General features: G+C 38.1%; 1 protein-coding gene across 3 annotated transcripts in view; it reads right to left on the bottom strand.

Annotated features, from left to right (window-relative positions):
- Positions 1 to 3,720: 3,720 nt before the first annotated feature.
- MCTP2 (multiple C2 and transmembrane domain containing 2) overlaps positions 3,721 to 24,629 on the bottom strand; it is a 190,683-nt gene continuing 169,774 nt past the window's right edge. For all 3 annotated transcript variants that reach the window (XM_060170522.1, XM_060170520.1, XM_060170519.1), the window contains 3 exons: positions 13,131 to 13,240; positions 7,256 to 7,353; positions 3,721 to 5,079 (listed from right to left, as the gene is read on the bottom strand). In XM_060170522.1, the coding sequence (XP_060026505.1) occupies positions 5,011 to 5,079; positions 7,256 to 7,353; positions 13,131 to 13,240 (277 nt within the window). In that variant the 3' untranslated portion in view covers positions 3,721 to 5,010. The remainder of the gene's footprint in view (positions 5,080 to 7,255; positions 7,354 to 13,130; positions 13,241 to 24,629) is intronic.

Here is a 24,629-nt window from a genome sequence, read left to right on the forward strand (position 1 = left end):
CTATTCTTGAACTCTTGTATTTCCATATACATTTTAGAGTCAGCTGATTAATTTCTGCAAAAAAAAAAAAAAAAAACCTCTAATTTTTACCAGGCTTACATTCAATCTACTGACATCTTAATATATTGAACTTCTAATCCATGAACCCCATCATTTGTATATCTTCTTCCTTTCATTAATATTCTTCAGTTAGAGGCTTATATATCTTTCATAATTTTACATTTATATTCATAAGGGATTTTGGTAAGTTTCCATTCTTGTATCATCTTGTTGGGTTTGGGGATGAAGATTATCCTGGCCTCATAAAATGTGTAGAAGAGTGTAATCTTTTTTGCTGTTTTCTAGGAGAGTTTGTATAAGATCGGTGTTTTTTTTTTTTTTAATAAGTATTTAGAGGGAATATCATAGTTGCTTTTCAAAAAATTATTAAATGTGTTATTACATATAAAGCACCTAGAAAGTATCTGGCATTTGATAAGTGCTATAAAATGTTAACCGTTCTGATGTGCTTGACTATCGATTTTCCTGTGTAAATTATTACATTAAAATGCCGGAACAGAATGGCAGGTTTTATACAAAGAGACCTATATAAAGAGGTAATGTGCTTTAAGCCATTCTTGAGAAGTCACCCTTCAACTTTTATTCAATTTTCAATTGACTACTCATTATATTTTCAGAGAATATTCTATTTCGATTTTTCAACCATTCTGTTGCCATAAAAGTTAGATTAAGACTACATAAATGAGAGATGGGTTTTGACAGAACATAATTTTAAATAATGAATATAGTTAACTCCATCTCATACTCATGAAGAATTTTTTGTAGCTGATGGGTATACACTGAGTTCATGACACATCTAATTTTTTCTCTTACTACAATCATCCTGTAGCCCTTCTTTCATTCCCAATCTCTGCCCTCTCTCCCCCGTCTCCCTCCAGTGGAAATTTGCAAAGTTACCTCCATTCAGTCTCCACATTCTGACATCCACTCACGTCTCAACCCCGATCTTTTCTACTCCTACCGCTCCCCTGAAATGACTCGTTGCCAAGGTCCTCCCAAACTGCCATGTCATTACGGTCATCATTCTGTCCTCAATCTATGTGATCACAGTGGCATTTAGCACTACCGACCACATCTTTCTGGAAACATGCTCTATCCTTGAATTCTATGACAGCACATGCTTACTGCTTTCCTATTTAATTCAATTTCTATTTACAGTCTTAGCTGACTAATCTTTATATATATATATATATATATATGTGTGTGTGTGTGTGTGTGTGTGTGTGTGTGCGTGTGTGTGTTGAGTTCAATCTCTTAAAGCATGTAGCTTCATTCATCTTCTATGACTGTTGGCCCTTAAATGTATCTCTCACAAGTACAGTGTATTTCTTTTAGCTCCATTTCAGTCACCTCATAGACATCCCCGTTTGGAGGTTTCTCAAGCATCCCAAATTCAACGCCATCTAAAATTGGGCCCCTGCAGTTCTTCCCCTGGCTGCTCTTACAATCCTCTCTCTTGGTAAAAGGCAAGATGATCTTTCCAGACCCAGAGACAAGAGGACTGAGTGCCATCCTTGATCTACTCTCTCCCTCACCCCATAGTCAAGCAACTGTGAAGTCCTGCTCACTTTAATCTCTTAACCATTCTCTGATTTCACTTACATGTGTTTCTTTTTCCAGTGCCCTTATTTGAAAGTCCAGGCAAACATTAACTTATCAGGAGCTCTACAACTGGCTCTTCTCTGGTCATTCATAATTGCTTGTGTACCCACTGCAGTCAGAATGATCTCTTTAAAAGCTGAATCTGAGAATGTCATGCCATTGCTTGAAAATATCTGTTTAATGTCTGGCTCTACCAAGGGAATGTACTCTGTTTTGTTCAAGTATATCATCAACATTCAATATATGTTTGTTCAGTGATAAATAATAAGAAAAAGAATCAAAAATTGTTTTACAACCTACAAATAAACATTATATTTTCCTTTGACATGTAGGTAAGGACTTCTCCAAATATGACACTGTTTAGTTTAAAAGTTTATAATCAACATAGCCAGAGCTTTTATAAGTAATATCACATAGTATGAGGTGTGCACTTAATGCAAGAAATTATTTCCTGGGATTGAGCACACTAATTTATCCAGCTCAGGCCTCTGTTCTGAGAATCACACATGAAAGGGCAGAGAAAGAAATGTTTTCTATGACCTGGTCAGTTAATCATATATTTTCTGAGTGACTATTAGATGCCAGATAGGATGGGCTATCCAGTGGAGGGAAGTGGGAGTCAAGGCCTCTGGTAATTATGAGCGATGGCAGAATAAGGCAGATGCCAGAAAGATATCTAAGATGTCGGGGTGCAAAAGAGAAAGGTGGACTCTAATCCAGCCAAGGAACTAAGAAAACCAGTGTGGGTAGGAGACTTCTGAAAGCTCTGAAGGAGGTTAGGATTAATTTGGATAGAAACTGGGGAGAAAGTATTTACAGGGAAAAGAATAATCCGAATGAATATTGACCTGGCATAATGTAATTGGCACCATTACCTTGCCTTGTGAGAGGTTACAGAGGCCTCAGCTTGGGCGGTGGCTTGGGTGGTCACGAATGGAAATGTACAAAACATAAACGGACAAGATAATGTGTCAACACTGATCTACCAGATTTTATGGGTTGGGAGATGGTGATAAAAGCACGAGGAATGAAAAAAGGGATGCCAAGGGCCTCCCAGCACATAAGATGCCTGTGCCAATAAGGAATAACAAAGCTAGAAGGAGACTGTGGGGTTAGGGGTCCTGCACACATGGAGGGAAAGATAATGCTGAATTTCCGAACTGCTGAGGAAGAGATGCCTGTAAGACACCAAGCAGGACTGGAAGAACCAGGAGAGCTTGGCCAGACTTCAACATTCCTACTAAATTATCTTTAATCATCACACTGTGAAACCATAATCCATAAATTTTATCTAAAGCATCCCCAAATCTTTCATACGAGTTTGACTACTTGTATGAATCTTAACATTTCACTTGCAGATAGCATTCATTTTTAACATCCCATGCCTACTTAATTAACAACTGTTTTCCATACAGTTTGTTAAAGGTTCATTCTGTCCTTGCTCTTGCATCCCAGCTACTGTTTGTGTCCTAAACTTAATGCTGAAAATTCCAGTCGGACTACAGAAGAGATAAGTCTAACTAATGATGCCTTCTTTTCAGGCGAATTATTTCATTTTGAAATTCTATTGCAAGAGAATAACAATAAAGTATTGGTTCCACTTTTTAATAAATAAGGGGTTATTTTGCTGCTGAAAGTTTTCATTCAAATGACTGATCAGATCTCACGTGTCTGTTTAAAAATGTCTGACTTAGGTCCTTACAAAATGACAGACTATGATAAACTAGATGGTAGTTGGGAGTGAGACAATGAGGCATTGTTTACACAGAAGATTAACTGGTTTAACAAAAGAGGTTCTTGGGTATCTATTGTATGTACAACTCAGAGATTTACTGGAGCTTTTATAATTTCTGCAAGGTTCTTTTTCAGCCAGCTTCATTAACTTGAAGTAAATCAAATCATGCAGAAATCTGGCTCAGCCAGAAAGCAACCCAGGAAGATAGAATATGAAGAAAAACAGACACAGGATGATAAGGTTTAGAATCTTTGGCATTTTTCATAAACATTTTGTTTGAAGATTATTAAATTACAACCCAGAGAGGGAGAGAGAGGAAAAAAAAAAAAACAGTAAAACTCACTATTAGATCTTTTTACCTCAACTTTTCTTTACAATACATATATATATATTATATATATATATATATATAAATCTGCACATACAAAGTACGTGTCAACAAAATACAGTCTTTACAACTTAAACATTATTTGAACAGAAAGGTATTTGTATACATTTTATATATGCATAAAAATTGGGATTTTTACTTGGAGGGGGTTACAGTGAAACGATGAAGGCTGATATACTCAAAAAGACTTTGGGGGGGTACTTTTCTGGGAATGGGGTTCTGAGATATATTTTTATTATGTGTAGCCTATTTTGCTCAGGAACAAAAGATCCATTTGGATTGCTACAGCATTTTCACTTTCTTAAAAACGCAGGCAAATGAAGGGAGTATGACAATCAGATAAGCAGCCTCGTACATTGGTCCCTTGCTGCTCAGCCTTTATCTTTCAAAACACTTCTCAGAATTCATTCATTCATTCCCCTCCCCCTCTTTCTCAAGCTATAATATTGAGATTTTACTTGGGAGATAAGCAAAAAGTCAAGTCAGAAGAAATGGCTATTTGAGGCAACCACATACTTTCAGGAAACCTTCAGGTTTGGGGTGAATGATCCCTTGGGGCCTTCCTGGGACATCCATTGCCAGCAACGGACCATGATGCAGGCTGGCATCCAGCACCAAGCAGCTTACTGAAATTTTACATATAGGTCTTTGGTAATTAAAGCTGAAAGATCCCTAAAGAATTGGGCTAATCCTGGTAATTATTTTAAAAAATCTATTTATAATATATATTATTTGGGTGGACGGTGACTATCTATCAAGGACTTGTTAACTCAGAGAAGAAAACGGACTCATGAACAATCATCTGAAAGGAGTGTAGGGGTGGGGAGTGAAAATAACTGAATCTTAATGAGAATCTGTTGGATGTGTGAAAACGAGTTCAAAGTCATGCTCGAATCCAAGTGGCCTCCTGGCTGTTCTCAAGGAGGGTGCTCAGACCCATGGAAGCCTTGCTTTATCTCCTACTTGAGAAGGGATGTTAGTCATTTACCATCTCTGAGTTGCTCCCTTTTGCTGGGCTGACTCAAGATGCAACCAGGACACCCCTGCACACGGATGCACACACATGTGCGTGCATCTGTGCCACGAAGAAGGGGGAGGATACAGACAGGGCTCCACACAGCACGCATTTCAGACTGACACCACGGATACCACTGAACGAGAGAGGATATTGGTCTAATCAGCCCAACACGGAATCGGGTGCTGGCGTCCAAGGTCGGTGTGTGTCCTAGAGTGCGCTGCGCTTCTTCCGAAGGGGGCTCTGGCTGCTGCCGGGCTTCAACTCTGCATACTGCACCTGTGAAAACAGACAGACGTGACACTGGCAGTTAGGTAACCCTAGCTCACCACAGTGTGCTAATGGCTCCCCGAGGACACACCAAGGCAAAGGAAGGAAGGTTCAAAGGTAATGAATCATTTTCTAAACACAGGAACATGGAGGGATTAATTGCAGGAAGGATTTGAAGAGTCATGCATCATTTCTTGAAACCAAAATATTAAAAGCAGATTTTTCTAATGAGATGCATGGGTTTCTGGGTTTCTACCTGCTCTCAGCACTGCTAGATGGTTTTAGTTCTGTGTATGCCCGTGTTCAACCAGAGAAGAGCTTAATAACAGCCTCTTGGGAATGTTTATCTTAGTATATGATACAGCAACTTACTAAGAATTATTCATTTAGAAATATCTAAAATCTTGGGGAAAAAAATCTCTGCCAATTACATACATTTCTTTTGCCAGAGGGGGGAGAGATGTTGAAATTAACGCTGGCCCCAGACTAATAAAGATTTCTCTTATAAATGAATTTCATTTACAGTGTAATGGCTAAAACATCTGTGACAAATATAAGCACGTGGGGAGTCCCCAGTGGCAAACTGTCTACTGTGTTATTAGCAAGTGCTCTTGGAGATACACGGAGATCTTGCTAGCTTACTGTACATCTTCCTCAAATGCTGTTTTGTTGTATCCCTCTGTATTCACGCCAACTCCAACTGGATGACCTCGCTCAGGGCTGGTGCCCAAACTGTGCACAGATAATCCTTAGCAGGGGCTTGATGGGAATTTCCATTCTTCAAGGATGCAGGCACAAACTCACATTGTGACTCAAGTGATGGTATGTTGCAGTCGTATTGCTTTGGTGTGTGGGCTTTGATAGGCTGATGGTGGAATGGCTTTATTTAAAGTATTGTATTACAGACCACATGTGCTCACTATTTTGAGTATTTGTGCCAAACTCCCCAAGGACATCCTACCCCATCACATAAACTGAGCTACACTTGGTGGAAAGCAGATATGTGAAAAAAGCATGCTTTCTTTAGAGTGTCTTGTGAAGGTCCCCTAGGGGATGACACACCTGCCAATCTTCAAGGCCAAACAAACAGGGGCCAAGTTACTATTTTACAATCATGCAATGCAATGTTAACAAGGAAATTCATATTTATAGAATGCATTTTAATAGATAATTATATCATTAAATGAAAGTTAAAAGATAAAGCATCACAAGGTCTATTTTAATCTCTAGAAGTTGGAATGAAGAGGAAAGAAACTCTCCGGGGCCTTTCAGCCTTACGTCTCTGCAATCCACCCGGAGCTGCTGGGAAATGAATTATGGTACAGTGGCCTAGAAACTGATACTTGATTTGGGATTCTCTCAGACAATAAAAGATTGTGTCGTTGATCGTCATGATGGCATTTCATGCCACGGTCTCCCCATCTACCTATTCTATGATTTCTCTTCTCCATTAGAGAGGTCTTTGCCTGCCCTCCCGCCTCTGGATTTATAGCAGCCTGATCTGCAGGGGCCTGAATTAGGCTGCTCTATGGACTTTCCGGTATTGTTGCCTTGGTTAACCTCTGTGTATCCAAAGAAAAGGGACACTGCTGGACTAAGTGACCATTACCTGTGAATAATACTTCTGACTGATCTCAAATTATTGCATGCTGTCTCTGCCTCTATGTGTATTAGAGTAAGTGGGGGCTTTGCCCTCAGCATCTTTAAGTCTTCAAAGGGAAATGGATAGGAGGGTGGCCTAGGAGATAATCGGGGCAAAGAAGAATCAAAAGAGTAATCCTCTTGCCCCCTACTTCCCGTAGAATGCCTGCCATCCGGAAGAGGAGGAAAATAAGCAGGCCTCCCCCAGCTCTGGATCTCACGCTCTCCTACTCGCTGAGCCCATCTTATCCTCTTTGGGAAGGCAAACGATCAGAAAAGGGACAAACCTCACTGCACTACAGCCTCACAGTGTGAGTTCCAGATCATTCTTAAGTAGCTCTTTTTCAGGATAATTTTCCCCAATCATCTCATGCTTCTGGACAAAGGTTTTCTTGCCACCTCTTTGCAAGGCAGGCCTCTTTAAGGATTTTCTGATTCGTTATCTCAATGACTCACACAAGCACAGCCCTGTGCTCCTCTGGCTCTGAGGCAGGCCAGACTTCGGGGTCGGGGCCCCTGTTGGGGGTGAGCGTTCATTACATACCTTTTGAACATCAGACGGTACTCTGGAGAGGAAGTCTAGTAGCTCATTATTGTCGATGGCGTAGGGATTTCGAAACTTCTTAGTAAATTTATTTATGCCTGAAATACAGAAATATCGGGAGATCTCTGTATGTCTGCTGATGTCTCTCTATCCATCTATCTATCTTTAAAAACTCACCTGACTGGGACAGGGGAAGCAATCACAAGTAAAAATTAGTGTGAAAACAATTACTGGACCTCAAGTCATGCACACGTTGCTGTCATGTGGAATCATTCACAAATGTCTTTTCTTGGAGGAAGGAAAGGGGGATCATTGGAGAGGGGCTTTGCCTTCTTCAGCTGTGAAAATCCCATTACAATTCCATCAGCAGGGCGGCAGAAACACACACTAAAACTGTGGAGCTCACTGGTTTTTTGGACGACACTGATTAACAGCCTCCTTTGCTAGGAAAATGAATGTCCCAGATGGGAAAAGGCCTTCACTAGCCCAAACAAGTCTCTGCTTGGGAGCTCTGGACCAAACCTAGCAGCAGGAGGTGGAGGGTGGGAGTTGTTTTTCTGTTGTTAAAAAGAACCCACAAGAAATCTATCTCCCGCCCCCCGTCCAACTCATTTTCACAGGTTTCTCTTCTCTCACTGCAGAACAGAACTTGACATGTTGATTTTACTTTGATGCTGCAGGAAACTGTGAAAAGTTATTATTGGAAAATTATCTTACTGTGGTTGCTAGCTTAATTTATGGACCGTGGCACTGGTGCGAGGGTTTGGCGGGGCCATGAAGTCGGTGCTGATTTAGGACAATGGTAATTAGAAGGGGGTGTGACGTTTAACTTGTCCTTGGTGGCGGCACCTTGGGCACGTGGGCACGTCCAGGACAAGCTCTGCCCACGGTTCCCTCTTCAGAGGGAGGCGCCCCTCCACCAGCTTTTGTCTCCTACTCTGCTCCTAGGAGCTTCTTGGAGGTGTGTGTGCCTGTAGCCAGAGTTCATAAACGTGGTCTTTTCACTAAATGTCAACCCTTTGTGCCGAGTCTTAGAAGCAGAAGGTGGCCTTCTGAAGTTTGCCCACAGAGTCCTTGTTTATTAAGGACCATATCTGAAGTCCTTGTCAATCTCCGTGATGCTGAATGTTCACCTTGGTGGTACCCTGACTGGCTCTTACTCTGAAGGCAAGGTAACATTTACCTGTTCAATAGTCTACAACACAGTAGAGGTTTGATGTTTTTCTTCTCTCATTAAATATTATCTTGCCTTCATCTAAGAACTGGACTTTCGGCATGCCATTACACCTGACACAATGCCAAACTCCTGGTAGTTTCTTTAGAGAGGGTCGGGTTCACATCTGCTTGGCAAATGGGACCTGGCCATGTTCATAAGTCAAGGGTGCTTGTTGACTGGGCTGGGGAAGACTTCCTGCAAATAGCCCACTTTTTCTCAAGTCAGAGCCACTCTATGCCTTTCTTCCCTCTACCTCCACAGGCAGCTTCATGTTTCTAGCTAAAATTTCCCCCAGTGTTCCTTTAAAATACTCTCCACTGTGTTATTCTAAAGACATTTAATTGTAGCAGGGGCTTTCTGGCAAAAGAAAACAGACAAGGCAAAATGATGAAGGGAGACAAAGACGTATTGAGGAAAGATATATCTTCTATTGTTAATTATATATAGTGTGCGTATCTGGAGTCTTTACAATGAACAGCCAGGCAGGGATAATATCACAGCCGATCAAAACACTGCATTCTTAGTCACTGAGTAGATTATAAACCTGCCCAGTAGCTCAAATGCACCAATAAGGGCAGAAGAAGTCCACAAAGCACTCCGACAGTCTATGTTTGAAAAACTTTGTTAGAATAAAAATTATAAGGAACTCAGATTGTGTGCTTCAAAAGCACATCTTGTTTTTTTTAAGATGTCACAGGCTCAAATGTCAGTAATTCCACCATATTATCTACAGTGTAAAACCAAGTGTCAAGAGGGGATCATAGAGCCTGTGGTCATCTTTAAAGGGCAACTGGGCAAGGAACAAGGGTTTGGGAACAAGAATAGCTGGGTTCCAGTTCTGGCCTCACCATGTACTATTAGCTGTAGTTTCAGACAAATTACTTAACCTCCCTGAACCTTAGATTTCTTATATTAAAATTTGAATAATAAAGACCTATATTATATAGTTCCTTGGGTTGAAGGGAGAATCACATTGGACAACAAAGGCAAGAGGATTCTATAATCTGAAATTCCACCACAATGAAGGGGGCTACCATCATTACTGTAGATGTCAATAACCCAAGAAAACAAAGCAGGCGGTGATGGAAGAGTCTTTATACTGGCAGGTATGTGACTACATACCAAATTTGGAAGTTGTGGGTTTCTCCAGTAGCATGCTAGATGTACCTTTAGATTTTTTCACCTAAACAATACAGATAGAGCATATCTGCCGTAAATTTTTATGTTTTTTTTTTTAGCCAAAGAAAGAAAGTGGGATTTCAATACCAAGGGATTAACATTTGGGAAAGACACTATAATTTAATGATGATAGATTGAATAGATCAGTGGATTGGAATGAGCCCTCTGGTTAAAAAAATAAATCACTCGGAGAAAGAGAGAGGAAAAATCGCATGGCTGCTTTGCACGTATGGTCACTAGGGAATAGACACTTGAAACTGAATTAGAACACTTTATGAGTGACTGGCATGTAGCCCTAACTGCAAAATACTGGTGGGGATGGGCGAGATGGGGCAGAGGGTTCCTGCTTGCTCCTGTATCAAACACTAAGTGTCTTCCATGTGATATATATTGCACTATCAAATGGAGGTACAAAGTTAAATAGTCACAGTTTCTTTCAAGCAGCTCAAAATCTGGCTTGGAGAGTTTGTAATCTACCTGGGAAATCAGAAGTGGCTAAGATCAGAACTGAAAAAGTATAATTAGAGCATCTATGATGAAGAACAGAATGGAAGGAATATGGAAACCTCTCAAAAGGTACAGAAAACCTCCATGGGATCTAATCCTCAAAGGTGCCTTGCCTTCTAGAAACACATACAACAAACAAATGACCAAAATTCAGTAGATACAGTTTTCTAGAGAAAATTCCAGACATCCCTCTTAAACCACTTCTAACTTAATTTTCATAATTACACTCCCAAATAAGAGAGGTGGTGAGCTCAAAAAATGCCATCTATGTAGATCACAGGTATTAAACTTGCAGACTCATCCACTCATAAAATATTTGCCAAGTACCCACTAAAGATCTATTACCGATATGTAGCTGCACTAGGAATTATACGGTTGAAGAGGAAAGAAAGTATCTCACCATTTAAAACCTTACAATAAAGTTGGTGAGTCAAGGAATATTCCCCACAGCCATCATGAAATTAGGCTGCTTTCATAGACTTATGTTAAATAATTATGCTACTTAATAAATACTTATACAAAAATGTTATTTGGATGTAAAGAATAGGAAAATACAGAACACAGAGTTAAAAAATTTTGCTCCAAAAGGTTAAAAAACATCACACACAAAAATTTAAGGATCTTATCCACCACTTCAGGACTCAATGAAAATGAGTAACTTAGGATAAGAAATAGTCTTTTGATGCTTAATATGGTTAAAAGGAAAATTAGAAATTTAAGACGTATAAAGTTGTCTTCTTCTACATGATAAATTCTCTGCCAAGAATACGATCACGTAAGAGATGTGCAAAGGAAAGTCCTGGATCTGTGCTAGCTAATAACTAACTTGTCTTGGAAAAGAATAAATCCTAACAGAATGGCAGAATATATTCCATGATGGTATGTCAGGTTTTACATGATGAGAAGAGGCAACAGATCATGTGATAAGTCAAGGCTTATCTATGGTAAGCTCATCAATAAACTATAAACCTCTGTCTAAAACTAAAGAATGAGACACAGAACATAAAGATCAAAGGGTTATTTTCATCCAGGAGAGCATCTTAAACTCCATCCTATTTCATAATTTCATCCATAAGTTGAACAATAAATAGAACAATGTCTCATTAAGTAGATGCAAAAAGTTGGTGTTGAAAAGCTGTCAAGAACTTGGAGGATAAGATGAGAAGTCAAAGGGATGTGGGGTAAATTGAAAGATGGATTGGAATCCCAATACTGACAATCTAAGGAAGAAACATAGTATAGTCTTCTTTCTGGAGGGAGAGATGCAGAAAAGCAAATCAAGTATATACCAGAAGGATGAAGAAATCGTGCAACAGTGTTTAACAAGCTGACCGTCAACTCACACCAACTTTTTAAAAAGAGCAAAACACTGGCCAAATGCTTATAATTCTGGATCAAGTTCTTGTTAGGGTCAGACAACAGTTTTAAGATCTGTGTTTTAAATGTGATCAGCAAATGGATTGAGAAAACGAAAAACAAGAAAGAATGAGATTATTCAATCTATACAGATAACATTCAGTATATGAGTATTCAGGGAAATGCTTTTATAAAATATGTATTCCTTCTTAATCAATGGGCCTCTGAAAAGCTCCATGCTCTCCTTCCTAAAGGTCAAATATGGGCCAATGTGCTGAAACTGAAAAACACAACAGAAAAACAAACAAAAACTAAGCATGGATATGAGACGACTTTCTCCAAGAGTAAGAGTCATGAAGTATTCAAATGGACCCCTGAAGAGGGAGTTAGAATATCTTTTCCTTTTCTAGGGCTTGTTACAAAGGAGACAGACTTTATGTAATAGGATTTTCACCTCCTGGATAAAATAGAGAATGGATTATGAATGGATTAGGCTCTCTCAAAATCATTCTATTTCTGAAATGTTATGAGTTATTCCATTTTCCCCATGACTTTTCCCATTTCTGAATGTCTAGGTTTGGCCTTTCTCATCAGCAGGATTCTGCCTGGGTTCTCTTTGGAAATGGTCCACATTTAATGGTTTTAGAAATATTATAGCTCCCCCTCACCCTGGCATTTGCAGGCTTTCAGCTTTTGCTTACAGATGAATGCATCTCAACACAGTCACCTACATTTGGAACTTCTCTGAACCTCTCTTAACATCTGAAGATCCCTAGAAGTAACTATGGTTAAGAACTGAGCAGTGGTCACAGGAGCTGAGCAATGGAAAACGAGAACTCATAGATTCTTCCAGAAAAGTGTTGATTGCTTCTCCAATTAACTAACTGCAATGCACTCTCCTTATATCAACCCAACGCCCACCCAGCAACAGACACAACTATTCACGAAGTTGCTTGTAATTTTTCCAATTGCTAGCTTGAGTAGGAAATCAAGTCCTGAAATTTATTTCCAGTTTGCTGTTTTTGTTTCTACTTTTTTTAAAAGCAGCTGAACTTTATATAGGCTCACCATTTCCCCTGGTAAATAATAGCTTTTTCTTTCCTTTCAGGCACTGGTTAGGTAGTCACTGAGGGTCCCTCCCTTTCACCTCACTGCTTCTGGATTTAAGTATTGGGTTAGGTTATTTTTTTCCTTCCAGGGGAGATAAAGTGTCAGGAGCAGGCTAGCAGTGGCTAGATCTACTTTTACATAATATAAAGGGCAAGATGCAGGTGTTTGCTCACTCTGAATAACAGTGTTTCCTGAAAGTTACTGGGCCACAGCAGTATATTATTCAAGAGTATTTATGACTCTGAAAGCCCAAAGGGAAATAGCATGCACAATCACATTTTTATTTGATTGCAATTATGCAAGAGGTCTATAAATATCTATGCTAATCGTTCATGTAACTGGCCTTTTCAGGGAGGTCCTGGAAGTTTTTGTTCCCCCAATACTTTTCTTAATCTCATGTTTAATTGACAACAAGAGCACATTTAAAGTTTATAGCCACGCTTTAAAAATGAGTTATTGGTTCTTACCTGGAATTGATTGCTAGCAAAAGGACCGTGCCAAACTTACCCCAGATTAAAATGATGTACCGCAGTGGAATGAAATACAAAGTGATGGTGGCGACTGCCAGTATCAAACAGGCCAGGAAGGAAAGGAATGGGACCGTCCAGTTAAACGTGCTGTAGACAAACCACATACATGTCATTTTCTCTGAGGCTCAAGAACAGCTGTAGATTCATTTTGCCATGTTTACTTCTTAGTTTATACACATGAGAAAGGTCTATTGGAAAGGTTTCTTCTCAAAACTTGGAGATAAAAGTCTGCCAAACTGATTGGGCAGTAGAAAAACATTCTTGAGGAGAAAGTCACAAGACCGACTGCCATTCGGCTTGTCAGAATCTTGGTGACTTTGCCTTCCTGGAACCGACAGTACTGAAGAGACTTTGGCTCTCCAAAGTGATTAAACACTGCAATACTGTTATGTGGCTCTGTGCATGCAGAGCTTCAAAACGAAAGGTGAGTTAGGTCGCTTCAAAGTCAATATTTCTCTCTCAATTAACACATGGTTGCCAGTAAATACTGAGAAAACGGAGGATATTAGTACAGTGCTTTTGCATTTTTCTAATAACTTATATTTAGAATTTCCAGACTCACTGACTCCAGAAGGTTCATAATGCCCTGAAATGGGCTGGGGAGCATCTGGCTATAAACCATTACACCACCAACCCATAGACAATGTAGGGAATGTTGCCGTACATTATTTTCACAAGGCCCGTGGCTCCTTTTGTTCTATCTATTGCCTGCTTTGACTTGAGATCTAGAATATGGGATGTAGAACTGAATGTACTATGGAAATCCTTGCACAATCCTAGAAAGTGATCATTAAATCCAGTGCCCTGATGAGAGCTCATGAGTGTCTGGGGCATTTCTTCTTCTGGGCCTTCATCTTTACTGAGATGAAAGATTTATTTCTGTTGTCTGTTTTTTTGGTGGGGTGGGTGTTAGGGGATTTGGGAAGAGCAGCTTATAATAGTTATTGGGCATTTAATATGTGCCACTGTCCTAAGTTTTTTTTTATATATTTAGATTGTAATGCTCACAAGTAAGGATTATCCCCCTTTACAGATGAGCAAATCAAGCCTGAAATTAGGAGTTTGGTGTTAACATATACACACTACTATATATAAAATAGTTCAACAACAAGGACCTACTCTATAACACAGGGAACTATACTCAGTATCTTATAATAACCTATAATGGAAAAGAATCTGAAAAAGATATATATATACACACACACACACATATACATACACAACACTGTAAATTAACTATACTTCAATAACAAATTTAAAAGTATAAGAGCAATCCAGTTATACCTCACTCTCTTGTTAAAAATTGTTATTAATATTTTAAATCTTTGCCTATGGAGAGATACAATATTATGTACACATGTGTGTGTATTTAATGTCTCACTTCTTTAAATTATAAGCAAAGGTGAATGCATTTTAATATGACTTTTGGTCATTTTAATGTGTTTCTTAGTGATATCCAGCTTATTTCCTTGCCAGAGGCAACTATTTAGGGAAGTGCTTAAGAAAATTGATTTTATAAGCAAACTGACATGGGTTTGAGTTCAAGCTCTACCTCTAAAAGTTGAGTGACTAGAGGAAAGTGTTTCAATCAGTCTGAACAATAATTTATTCTCTAAAGAATGGGAATAATAATAATACCTATAGCATAGAGTTTTGCTAGAATTTAACAGGTACTTGCATTTACAATAGCTCTGATAACACGTGAAAGGTGGTTAGCTTAGTTTTCATATTAAATTTTTATCTTAAGTTTTGTTTCCAAAAAAAAAAAAGTTAGCTCTGCTTCTAGCACACTTGTAAAAACTCAAAAAAAAAAAAAAAAAGGAAAGAAGTTACTATTTGTCTATCCCCACCCCCCTTGATGTTTTCTTCAAATAAAATCTCTTTGGATACTGAAGAAATCAGTCCTTTGTCATATTTGTTGCAAACATTTTCCCAGTTTGTTGCTTTCTTGTCTTTTTAAAAAATCTTGTTTATAATTTTTTAAAGATAAAAATTATGTATTTTACATGACTAAATTCATCAATTTTTTTCCCTGTTGATTTTTAGATTTGGTATTTCTTGTAAAAGACTTCCCCCAGTCAAGTGACTTGACATCAAGAATTTGAATAATCAATATTTCCCCCACTCCTTTATCATATTGCTTTCTATGTTATTTTAAATGTCTACATATTTGTAGGTCCATTCCTGACTATTCTCTTCCATAGAAGAATTTGTAGTAGAACTTTTTAGTAGGCAACCTCACAATATTTGAGAAAATGTTATGGATGCCACAATTGCTCCTGTTATGCCAGGGCAAGAAATTTAACCTGCAAATATCTTTGCACAAGGACACAGGGATAGTACATGAATGTGTAATGCAGTATGGTTTGCAGTAGTTAAAAAAGAAAATAGCTTCAGTATCATCAATAAGATAATATCTAAATAAAATAAATATCTAAACTTATCTAAAGAGGAAAAACTAAATAGATTTACACTCTGCAATACAATACAGCTTAAAAAAACAATGAGAATATGAAAAGAACACCCACACAAACACCTTTGCCCTCAACACAGAGGCTCAAAGCTAGATACACTGAAAAACTAAGTTTCAGAAATATGTAAGTATGTATATATATACACACACACACACATACTGAGAAAACCTCTGGAGGATATACTCCAAACTGTGAATGATAGCTCAATATGATGGGGGGAGAGGGAAAGAAAGAGGGAAGATGGAGCTACAGAGAATAATGAGAAGCTTTCTGTTTGATTACTTTTATAATGGATGTATATCACATAATCAAAATAAATAAAAATATAAAATCAATAAATTAAAACTGAAATAAACAAGTAAAAACAAATACCAATCTGTGTGCCCTATTTCTGTTTTCGTTGTTGTTGCTGCTTTTTAAAGCAGCGACATAGTAAGTGTCAGATCCTGGATGCCAGTCCACAGGTAGGTAGCAATGAACCCATCTCTTTTCCATTAGGTGAGCCTAAGCAATGTACTCTACTTCTCTGTGCTTTAATTTTCCCATCTGTAAAGTGGGAATAATGACTTTGTACTTTATAGAGATGCTGAGGGGATTCAATGAATTAATAAATGTAAACCCCTTAAAAACAATATCTGGCACATAGTAATTATTCAGTAAGTGTTACTTAGCCTCATTTTTCTTGTTGTTATTGCACAAAAGTGACATAAATATGAAAAAAGCTAATTATATCAGGTAGCATTTTGAAGATAATAAAAACTATGGAAAATGCATGGAACTACTTTTTATAAAGAAATATACATTATGGCTCCTTTTCTAAAAATAGCAAACCTGCCTTTAAAAAAAGTTAAATAATAGCTAAATAATTTTTAATACCTTGAAAAAAAAGAGAAGGCCACCATTAGGCTGACATAAAAATAAGAAAACATCAGAGTATAAAATATATTGCAAGAATTCTGGAGATTACCAACCTCCAAAGTCAATTTCACTCTAATAATTTCTGCCAAATATTGAAATTTTGAACTCCTGCATCTGTTACCTGCATGGGGGGCAGAAGATAAAGCCTAGGGCCTCCACAAAGGAAGATTCAAGTAGAAGAACACTGCATAAAATTTACATTTTCAGGGTAAGGATGAATTGAGAGAGACAGACAGAAAGACAGAGACAAAAAAGGAAGAAAGGAAGGGAGGGACAAATCCACCATATATAAGTGGATGCAAAGAACTCTCTTGTGTGTCACGATGCTAGTGCCAGGATTTATCATCTGAGTTTATGCTACCAGTATACTCTGAAAAGCCTCAGCAAAAAATTTAATTAAAAAAAGAGATCCCAGTTTGAGTCACCCCAAAGTGACTCGAGCAATAATCCTCTCTAAGGAAATGCACTATCAACTCAGATATCTGAGTAAGCCTCACACACGCCCAAATCCAAGGAATATGAGTTCATAATTAAAACTGCAAAATATAAAAGGACACACAGCATCATGAGTAAGAGCCAGCAGAAGTAACAGCAAAATCCCAAACAAAAGTCTTCAAATACGGAAAGCAAACACAATGTGTTAAATAATAATGTTTAATAATTTAAAAGTCAAAAAACAGAGGCTTAAAAATATAGTCAAGGAAGAGATGATGAAAATGACCAAGAAGATTTGAAAACAAACTTTAAAAAGATATGCAGTGATTAAAGTTAAGACCCCCAGGGCTTCCCTGGTGGCACAGTGGTTGAGAGTCCGCCTGCCAATGCAGGAGACACCGGTTCGTGCCCTGGTCCGGGAAGATCCCACATGCCGCAGAGCGGCTGGGCCCGTGAGCCATGGCCGCTGAGCCTGCACGTCCGGAGCCTGTGCTCCGCAACGGGAGAGGCCACAGCAGTGAGAGGCCCGCGAACCGCAAACAAACAAACAAACAAATAAACAAAAAGTTAAGACCCCCATGCATGGATTAAACTGGATTTTAAATATCAGAGGAAATAAGGTTGTGCAAGATAGTCCAAAGAAAGTACTTAGAAGGCATCACAAAGAGCAAAAAGATAGAAGATGTCAAAGAGAAGAGACATGGAACATAGATTAATTGACTGAATTGACTGGGAAGATGATAATAGTAACAATTAATATTAGACTGTGGTAATAAGCCCTGCTGTAAACTCTAGGGTAACAACAACAACAGCAACAAAATAGCAAAAGGGTGCTTATATATAGAGGAAAACAGAAGAAAATTACAGAAAATAATGAAAAAAAAACCCAAATAACAGAGCAAGGGTAAAAAAGACACAATAAAAACCACAGATTTAAATCTAAGTATATCAGTAACCACATTAAATTTGCATGCACTACATGCTGCAAGTAAAATACAGTGACTCTCAGAAACAAGAGAGATATCTAAAACATAAACAGGTTGAAAGAAAGTGATAGAAAACTTGTATTATAAAGAAAGCACCAAAAGGAAGACGGTATAGCCACATCATTAGTTAAACAAGACATTAAGGCCAATTTTTAAAATCGGTCACTTTCTATTGATTAATGATCCAATTAAACAGGAAAATACAACAATTTTAACATGTACAAACCAAATAACATAACTTCAGAATATAGAAAGCAAAACCTGATCAAACTACAAAGAGTAGACAAATCCATGACCCCAATGGAAGGTTTTAACACACATCTTTAATTAATACAAGAAGAACCAAAAATAAAGACCAGTATGAGTATAAAAGATTTGAACACCATCAACAAATTAATCAATAAATGTATATAAAATAATACACTCAATAACCTTCTTTTCAAAAATTTATAAAAGTTGGCTATTTGTTAGAAATTAAACAATATACTTCTTGGCAAGGAAGAAATAAAAACAGAAATTAGAAAAAAGTTTTTACTAAATGTGAATTGATAATGAGTATCAGTGCCTAAATGTTTGGCATGGAGTTAAGCATTTAGGAAACTGTAGCGCTTTAAATGCTTACGTTAGGAAAACAGAAAGATTGAAAATAAATGATCTAGTTATCCATCTTAAAGAGTTAGAATAAGAATAATAAATTAATCTGAAAGAAAGTAGAAGCAAGAAAGTAATAAAAATAAAAGTAGTAATTAATGGAAAAGAAAACAGGCAACAGGGAAGATTAACAAAGGCAAATGATGGTTCTTGCTAAAGACTAACGATTGATAAGTGACTGTCAAGAAGAAAGAAGGGAAAACACAATTTTGAGCATAAAAAAGTGAACAATGCTACAGATTCTACTGTCATCAAAGACAGTAAGAGGATTTTATAAACAACTTCATGTCAAAAAGTAGAAAATTTAAATGAAATGGAAAAACTCTTAGAAAATGACAACTTAACAGAAACAGATATGAGAAGAAATAGAATAGCTGAACAGATCTCTATATATACTACAGAAACTGAATATTTAATTAAAATCTTCCCTGAAAGAAAACTCCAGGCCCAGATACTTCACTAGAAAATTATATAAAATCTTAAAGGAAGTAATTACAACAGGCTTACACAGACTCTTCCAGATAATGGTAAAGAGAGAACACTGCCCACCTATTGTATGAGTCTAGAATAACCTTCACACCATAAAGAATTTTCAAAAACAGAAAACTATATATCAAATCTCACTGATGGTCACAGCTGCAAAAATCCTAGGCAAAAAAACTGTAAATAAAATCCCAGCATATATAAAGAGATTGGATAGCATGATGAAGCTTTTATTCCAGAAATGTAAGATTGGTTTAATATTTGAAAATCAATCATAATAATATACCACATTAACAAAAATAGGAGAAAACAAAAACAACCATAAGGTTATCTCAATGAATGCAGAAAAATGTTTGACAAAACTCAACCTACATTCACGATAAAAACTCTCAGCAAACTAGGAATAAAAGGGAAATTCCTTAAGCTAATAAAGCACCTTTACAAAAACCTACAGAAAACAACATTCTTAAGGGTAAAATGTTGAAAGCTTTCTCTCTGAGATTGTGTATGAGAAAGGAATGTTCACCAACACCAATTCTGTTCAACACTGTACTGGAGCTCCTAGCCAGTACAATAAAGCAAGAAAACAAAGTAAAATGTATAAGGACTGAAAAATAAGAAAGAAAAAAAAATATTCCTAGATGATATGTTTATGTAATACAACAACCAGAATAATAATTTTCATATAAAAATTAAGATAATTAAGTTTATCAAGGTTGATAGATTCAAAGTCAATGTAGGAATATTAATTTCACTTTTATATCCCAGTAACAAACAGGTAGAGATGAAATCTGAAAAAAAAGATACCCTTTAAAATAGCATAAAACCGGGCTTCCCTGGTGGCGCAGTGGTTGAGAGTTCGCCTGCCAATGCAGGGGACACGGGTTCGTGCCCCGGTCCAGGAAGATCCCACATGCCGCAGAGCGGCTGGGACCGTGAGCCATGGCCGCTGAGCCTGTATGTCCGGAGCCTGTGCTCCGCAACGGGAGAGGCCACAACAGTGAGAGGCCCGCGTAATGCAAAAACAAACAAACAAACAAACAAAAATAGCATGAAACCAATCAAATACTTCAGACTATATCTCACAAAAATGTGTCAAATTTTTATACATAAAACTCTCAAATACTGAGGTAAATTAACGATGATCTAAGTAGATGAAGGAATATATTACATTCACATGTTAGAAAACATAAATTTTAACAAGATGTCATTTTTTTCCCAATTAATGCAATCCTTATAAAGATCTCAATGATCGTCTGCTTGTGTGCATGGTGTGTCACATGTGTTTATGTGTTGGATGCTAAAAGTGGAGATATGTACCAGACACATTCGTACACACACTGCCAGATTAGCCCTCCCAACAGCCAAGTCAGTTAAGTCATGTATTTTTCTCTTGGCAACCCACAGTTTTAGTGGTAAAATGTTTAAATGTTTCACAGTTTTTTAGAAATTTAAGACACAGAGGAAGAAGGTCAAAGCAATTTACCCAAAATAATACTCATAATAGTTAATATTTTTATGTGATTACTAAAGGCCATCCACTGGTTTAAACTCTTCATAGGTACTAATTCATCCAGAAATGTTATGAAGTAGGAATTATTATTATGCCCATTCTACAGATGAGAACTTGAGTCAGAAAAGGTAATAATTGGCCCCAATCACTTACTCCAGTATAAGTGGCAGAACTGGGATCTGAATCCAGAGAGTTGGCTCAAGAGCCTACACTCACTGTCTGTATAGTAGACATTTCAGAAAATGTAAGATGGCACATTTTACTCATTTAATCCACTGAATATTCCTGCTTGTAAGACTGAGGACTTAGTTCAAAGATACTGGCACTAACACTCAAAAACTTACTAGACCATCACTCCAGTTACCATGGAGTATCTTGTCTTTCATAGAATGCCCAAGATTGAAGAACTCTGATAAATCAAAGCTTTCCATCTCAAAATTAAACAATTTGTTAAATATTTTCATAGAAATCCCCGGACTTCCTGACTTGGCAGCTCCCTAAATTCTAAATAGGGAATCCCTGACTCAAACCTTTCAATGAATGAAAAAATCCAAGGAATCCCCATTCATTCATTCAACTCTTCAGGTTTACTAACACATCCTAAGAATGTCTTTGACAAAATTTCAAAACAAAACCCAGAAATTACTGTGATCACATCCAGTAAGGTGGGTAAAACTCCATCCTAGAGTTTCTCTCCCAACTGGGTGCCCCACTAGTTGACCTTTGTGTCAATGAAGTCATTATTTTCCTCATTTCCTAGGCATGGAAAAATGAAGTCCTCTGACTCTTCTACCCATGGAAACAGAAACGAGGGTCATAAAATCCTGTAGACCATTCTTTCGTGATTTACCCACATGATGCTTTCCTTCATACACGCATGGTGTTCACCACAGTTTGTGAACTCTCTCCTCACAACTGGCCTCCTGTCCTCACCTTGGTCTTTCTGCCTTCATTCTCTGTCCCTTAAACATGTAACTTTAGATAAAATATAAGATCCATCAATCTGTCATTCCCCACGTGCTCACCATCATTCAAACTTCACTTATCCTGCTTTCTCATCTTCGTTGCTTAATATTTCATAATATTACTTCAAAGAAGTTCTTCTTCCTAGGAGTGTGCCTTCTAAGCCTTACTCTGGAACATTTGCAGGGATGACTCCCCTGTCCTAGGTCTACCTTAATTTCATTACCTCCTCTGTGGAGATTTCTCTCACCACTCAAGGACACAAGTGTTGGAGCCACCACTCTATCGTAACAGGACATACAAGATACCTCAGTATTCTGACCGACCCTGTCTGCTGCCTGGGATAATATAAACGTCACATGTTAAGCAAATGTTAGCCTGATGCATGCATACATTTCAAACCTGTATACAATAAAAGAAGGTAATTAGAGAATGTAGAGAAAAGAAAATACCGTTCACTCCATGTAAATGCAAAATCATCAGGGTCTTTGCTGTCAGGAGCAGGGAAGCCTTGCTCTGAGAGATTTATGTAAGTCTATCTATTTGTTAGCTGCCAAAAGTTGGGGTAAAAGTTTTTCCTGGTCCTTATGCGCTGAATTACAATGGAATTCCAACAGAGTTACACATGACGTTGTACTTGAATGCCCAGTGGGAACTTTAAGGTCACTGTAGTAATGAATGGCCAAAGAATTAATAGGAGTTGAGCCTCATGTGCCTTCCTGTGTTGCAGCTGGGTAGAATAGTGCTCTGTTCATGGCTGAAAATACGTCTCAGACGTGGCCGCCACAGCTGTGTTGGGCACAGCCGCCGTCAAAAGCACTGTAGAGTTGGGGGCCTGTTTAAATCACTCTGACCTCTTCTCATCAGACACAGTTCCTTGACCATTATCAACTGCACAACAGCTACATTTGTCTATTAACAGACATTCAAACATGGAGATACTTTTACCAAAGAACATGGCCTTCTTGCCTCAGTCTTGCCCCCACTCCACATCCTCTTACCTTCTTTGCTGCCAGTACCTCCCTCACTCAATTTTTTTCATTTGCATTTCCATCCGCTCAAGGCCCTGCATGACCAGCCGCATCACCAGGCTCTGCCACGTCCATCCCCAGTGGCACAGACCTACTGACACCCCTCCATCTCCCTGTATCTAGCACAGTCTTGGGCTTTGAGCCTCTGCACAAAGGTGCCCACCTACTGAAGCCCCCATTCATCAACTCTGTGCCCAGCTAGCTCTTCTCATTCTCAGAGATGCTGATAAGTTGTTGCTTCTTCAGAACTTTCCTTTGTTTCTCTCTCTCTCCTACAACCTTCCTGGGATGTAGGACCTCCCCCCGCATCCTACCTAACCTCTACCTAGTATCAATGCTATTCTAATTGTCTTATTAGTGTTCTTCTCCCTCGTTGGAAAATAGATTCCTAGAGAGAGGGAAGTGGGGAGTGGCAAGATGGGGGTGGGGGTTTAAAAGGTACAAACTACTCTGTATAAAATAAATAAGCTACAGGAATATATTGTACAACACAGGGAGTATACCCAATATTTTATAATAACTTTAAATGGAATATAATCTATAAAAATTTACTATCTTGCACACCTGAAACTAATATACTATTGTAATCAACTATACCACAACAAAAAAAGAATTAAAAATAAAGTATTATTTATTTTAAAAAACACACAAAGAAAGAGAATAGATCCCCAGAGGATAATGACATTATAGTGTAAAGTGAGGAGGGGAAGTTCAAACCGAAGATCCATGGCTTACTCGTTGTGTGATCTGGGCTTCATATTTAATCATTCTGTACTTCAGTTTCTTCATCTGTAAAATGGGGATACTAACAATCCTTACTCTGTAGGGTTGTTGGAATCACTTAATCCAATTCCTTTAAGTAACTCCTTAAAGAAGTTGCTATGTAAAGGCCTTAGAACAGTATCTGGCTGGCACATGACATTAGTTGATGTTTCTATACCGCGGGCCTCTCACTGTTGTGGCCTCTCCCGTTGCGGAGTACAGGCTCCGGATGCGCAGGCTCAGTGGCCATGGCTCACGGGCCCAGCCACTCCACGGCATGTGGGATCTTCCCGGACCGGGGCACGAACCCGTGTCCCCTGCATCATCAGGCGGACTCTCAACCACTGTGCCACCAGGGAAGCCCACATTTCTCATTCTTAAACAAAGCCAGTGCCTGAAACTCAAACACTGATAGTTGAATGTGTGAATGAAGAATTATAAATGCTCTCTTCATCATTTCACTATTTTCTACTGTCACTTATGTTTTTGCTAAGCAATTTTGAGGGTACATTCAGGAATCATGTTTCAATTTATATGAAACCTAGAGAAATAAAGCAGATAAATATCAATGTACATGGCCAAAGCCCCCTACTGCTCTTTAATTTTTCTTGACATTGTTTGTGGGAATAACAATGTGTAAGTTCGGTAAAAACTCACTACATTTGAAGATGACTTTGAACCTGTTTTTTTTAAGCAAAAGAAACATGTTTGCTATGCCAACAATAAATGGACACTCAAGGGCAATTTCATGTAATAAGGGATGGAGGAATAGCATCAGTAACCACAGAAAGTTCCATATCAGCTGTTTATATTTCCTGATGTTAATCACCACTTATTGATTTTCCTGCATCTTGACAGACAAAATTTCACTTGGCTTTTAGCACTAATTTTAGTCTCTTCTTTACCCATGTAATTTCTAAATATTATGTTCTTTACTTAAAGAAACTAGAATGGCCAATAAAATAAGAAACAGTATTAATTAATCTTTAGAAAGAACAACATGGCTGACACAACTCTGGATTTAAAGGGGGAACAAACATCTACAATTCAAAAGAAAGAAAAAACCTGCTCTGTTCATTGGTATCATATGAAGACCAAGTTACGCAGAGTTCACAATGTATAAAACAAAATAAATAAAAAAATAAAAACATGAATCACAGAGAGTTTTTCTCAACTGAGACTCCATTAGAGAATTTAGCCTTTATGCCCTAATGTAGGTGGATGGCAAGCTATGGGTTGGAGCTGAGTCAAATCTAGCCT

This window comes from Lagenorhynchus albirostris, chromosome 1 (genome assembly GCF_949774975.1).
Source record: "Lagenorhynchus albirostris chromosome 1, mLagAlb1.1, whole genome shotgun sequence".
Lineage (NCBI taxonomy): Eukaryota > Metazoa > Chordata > Mammalia > Artiodactyla > Delphinidae > Lagenorhynchus > Lagenorhynchus albirostris.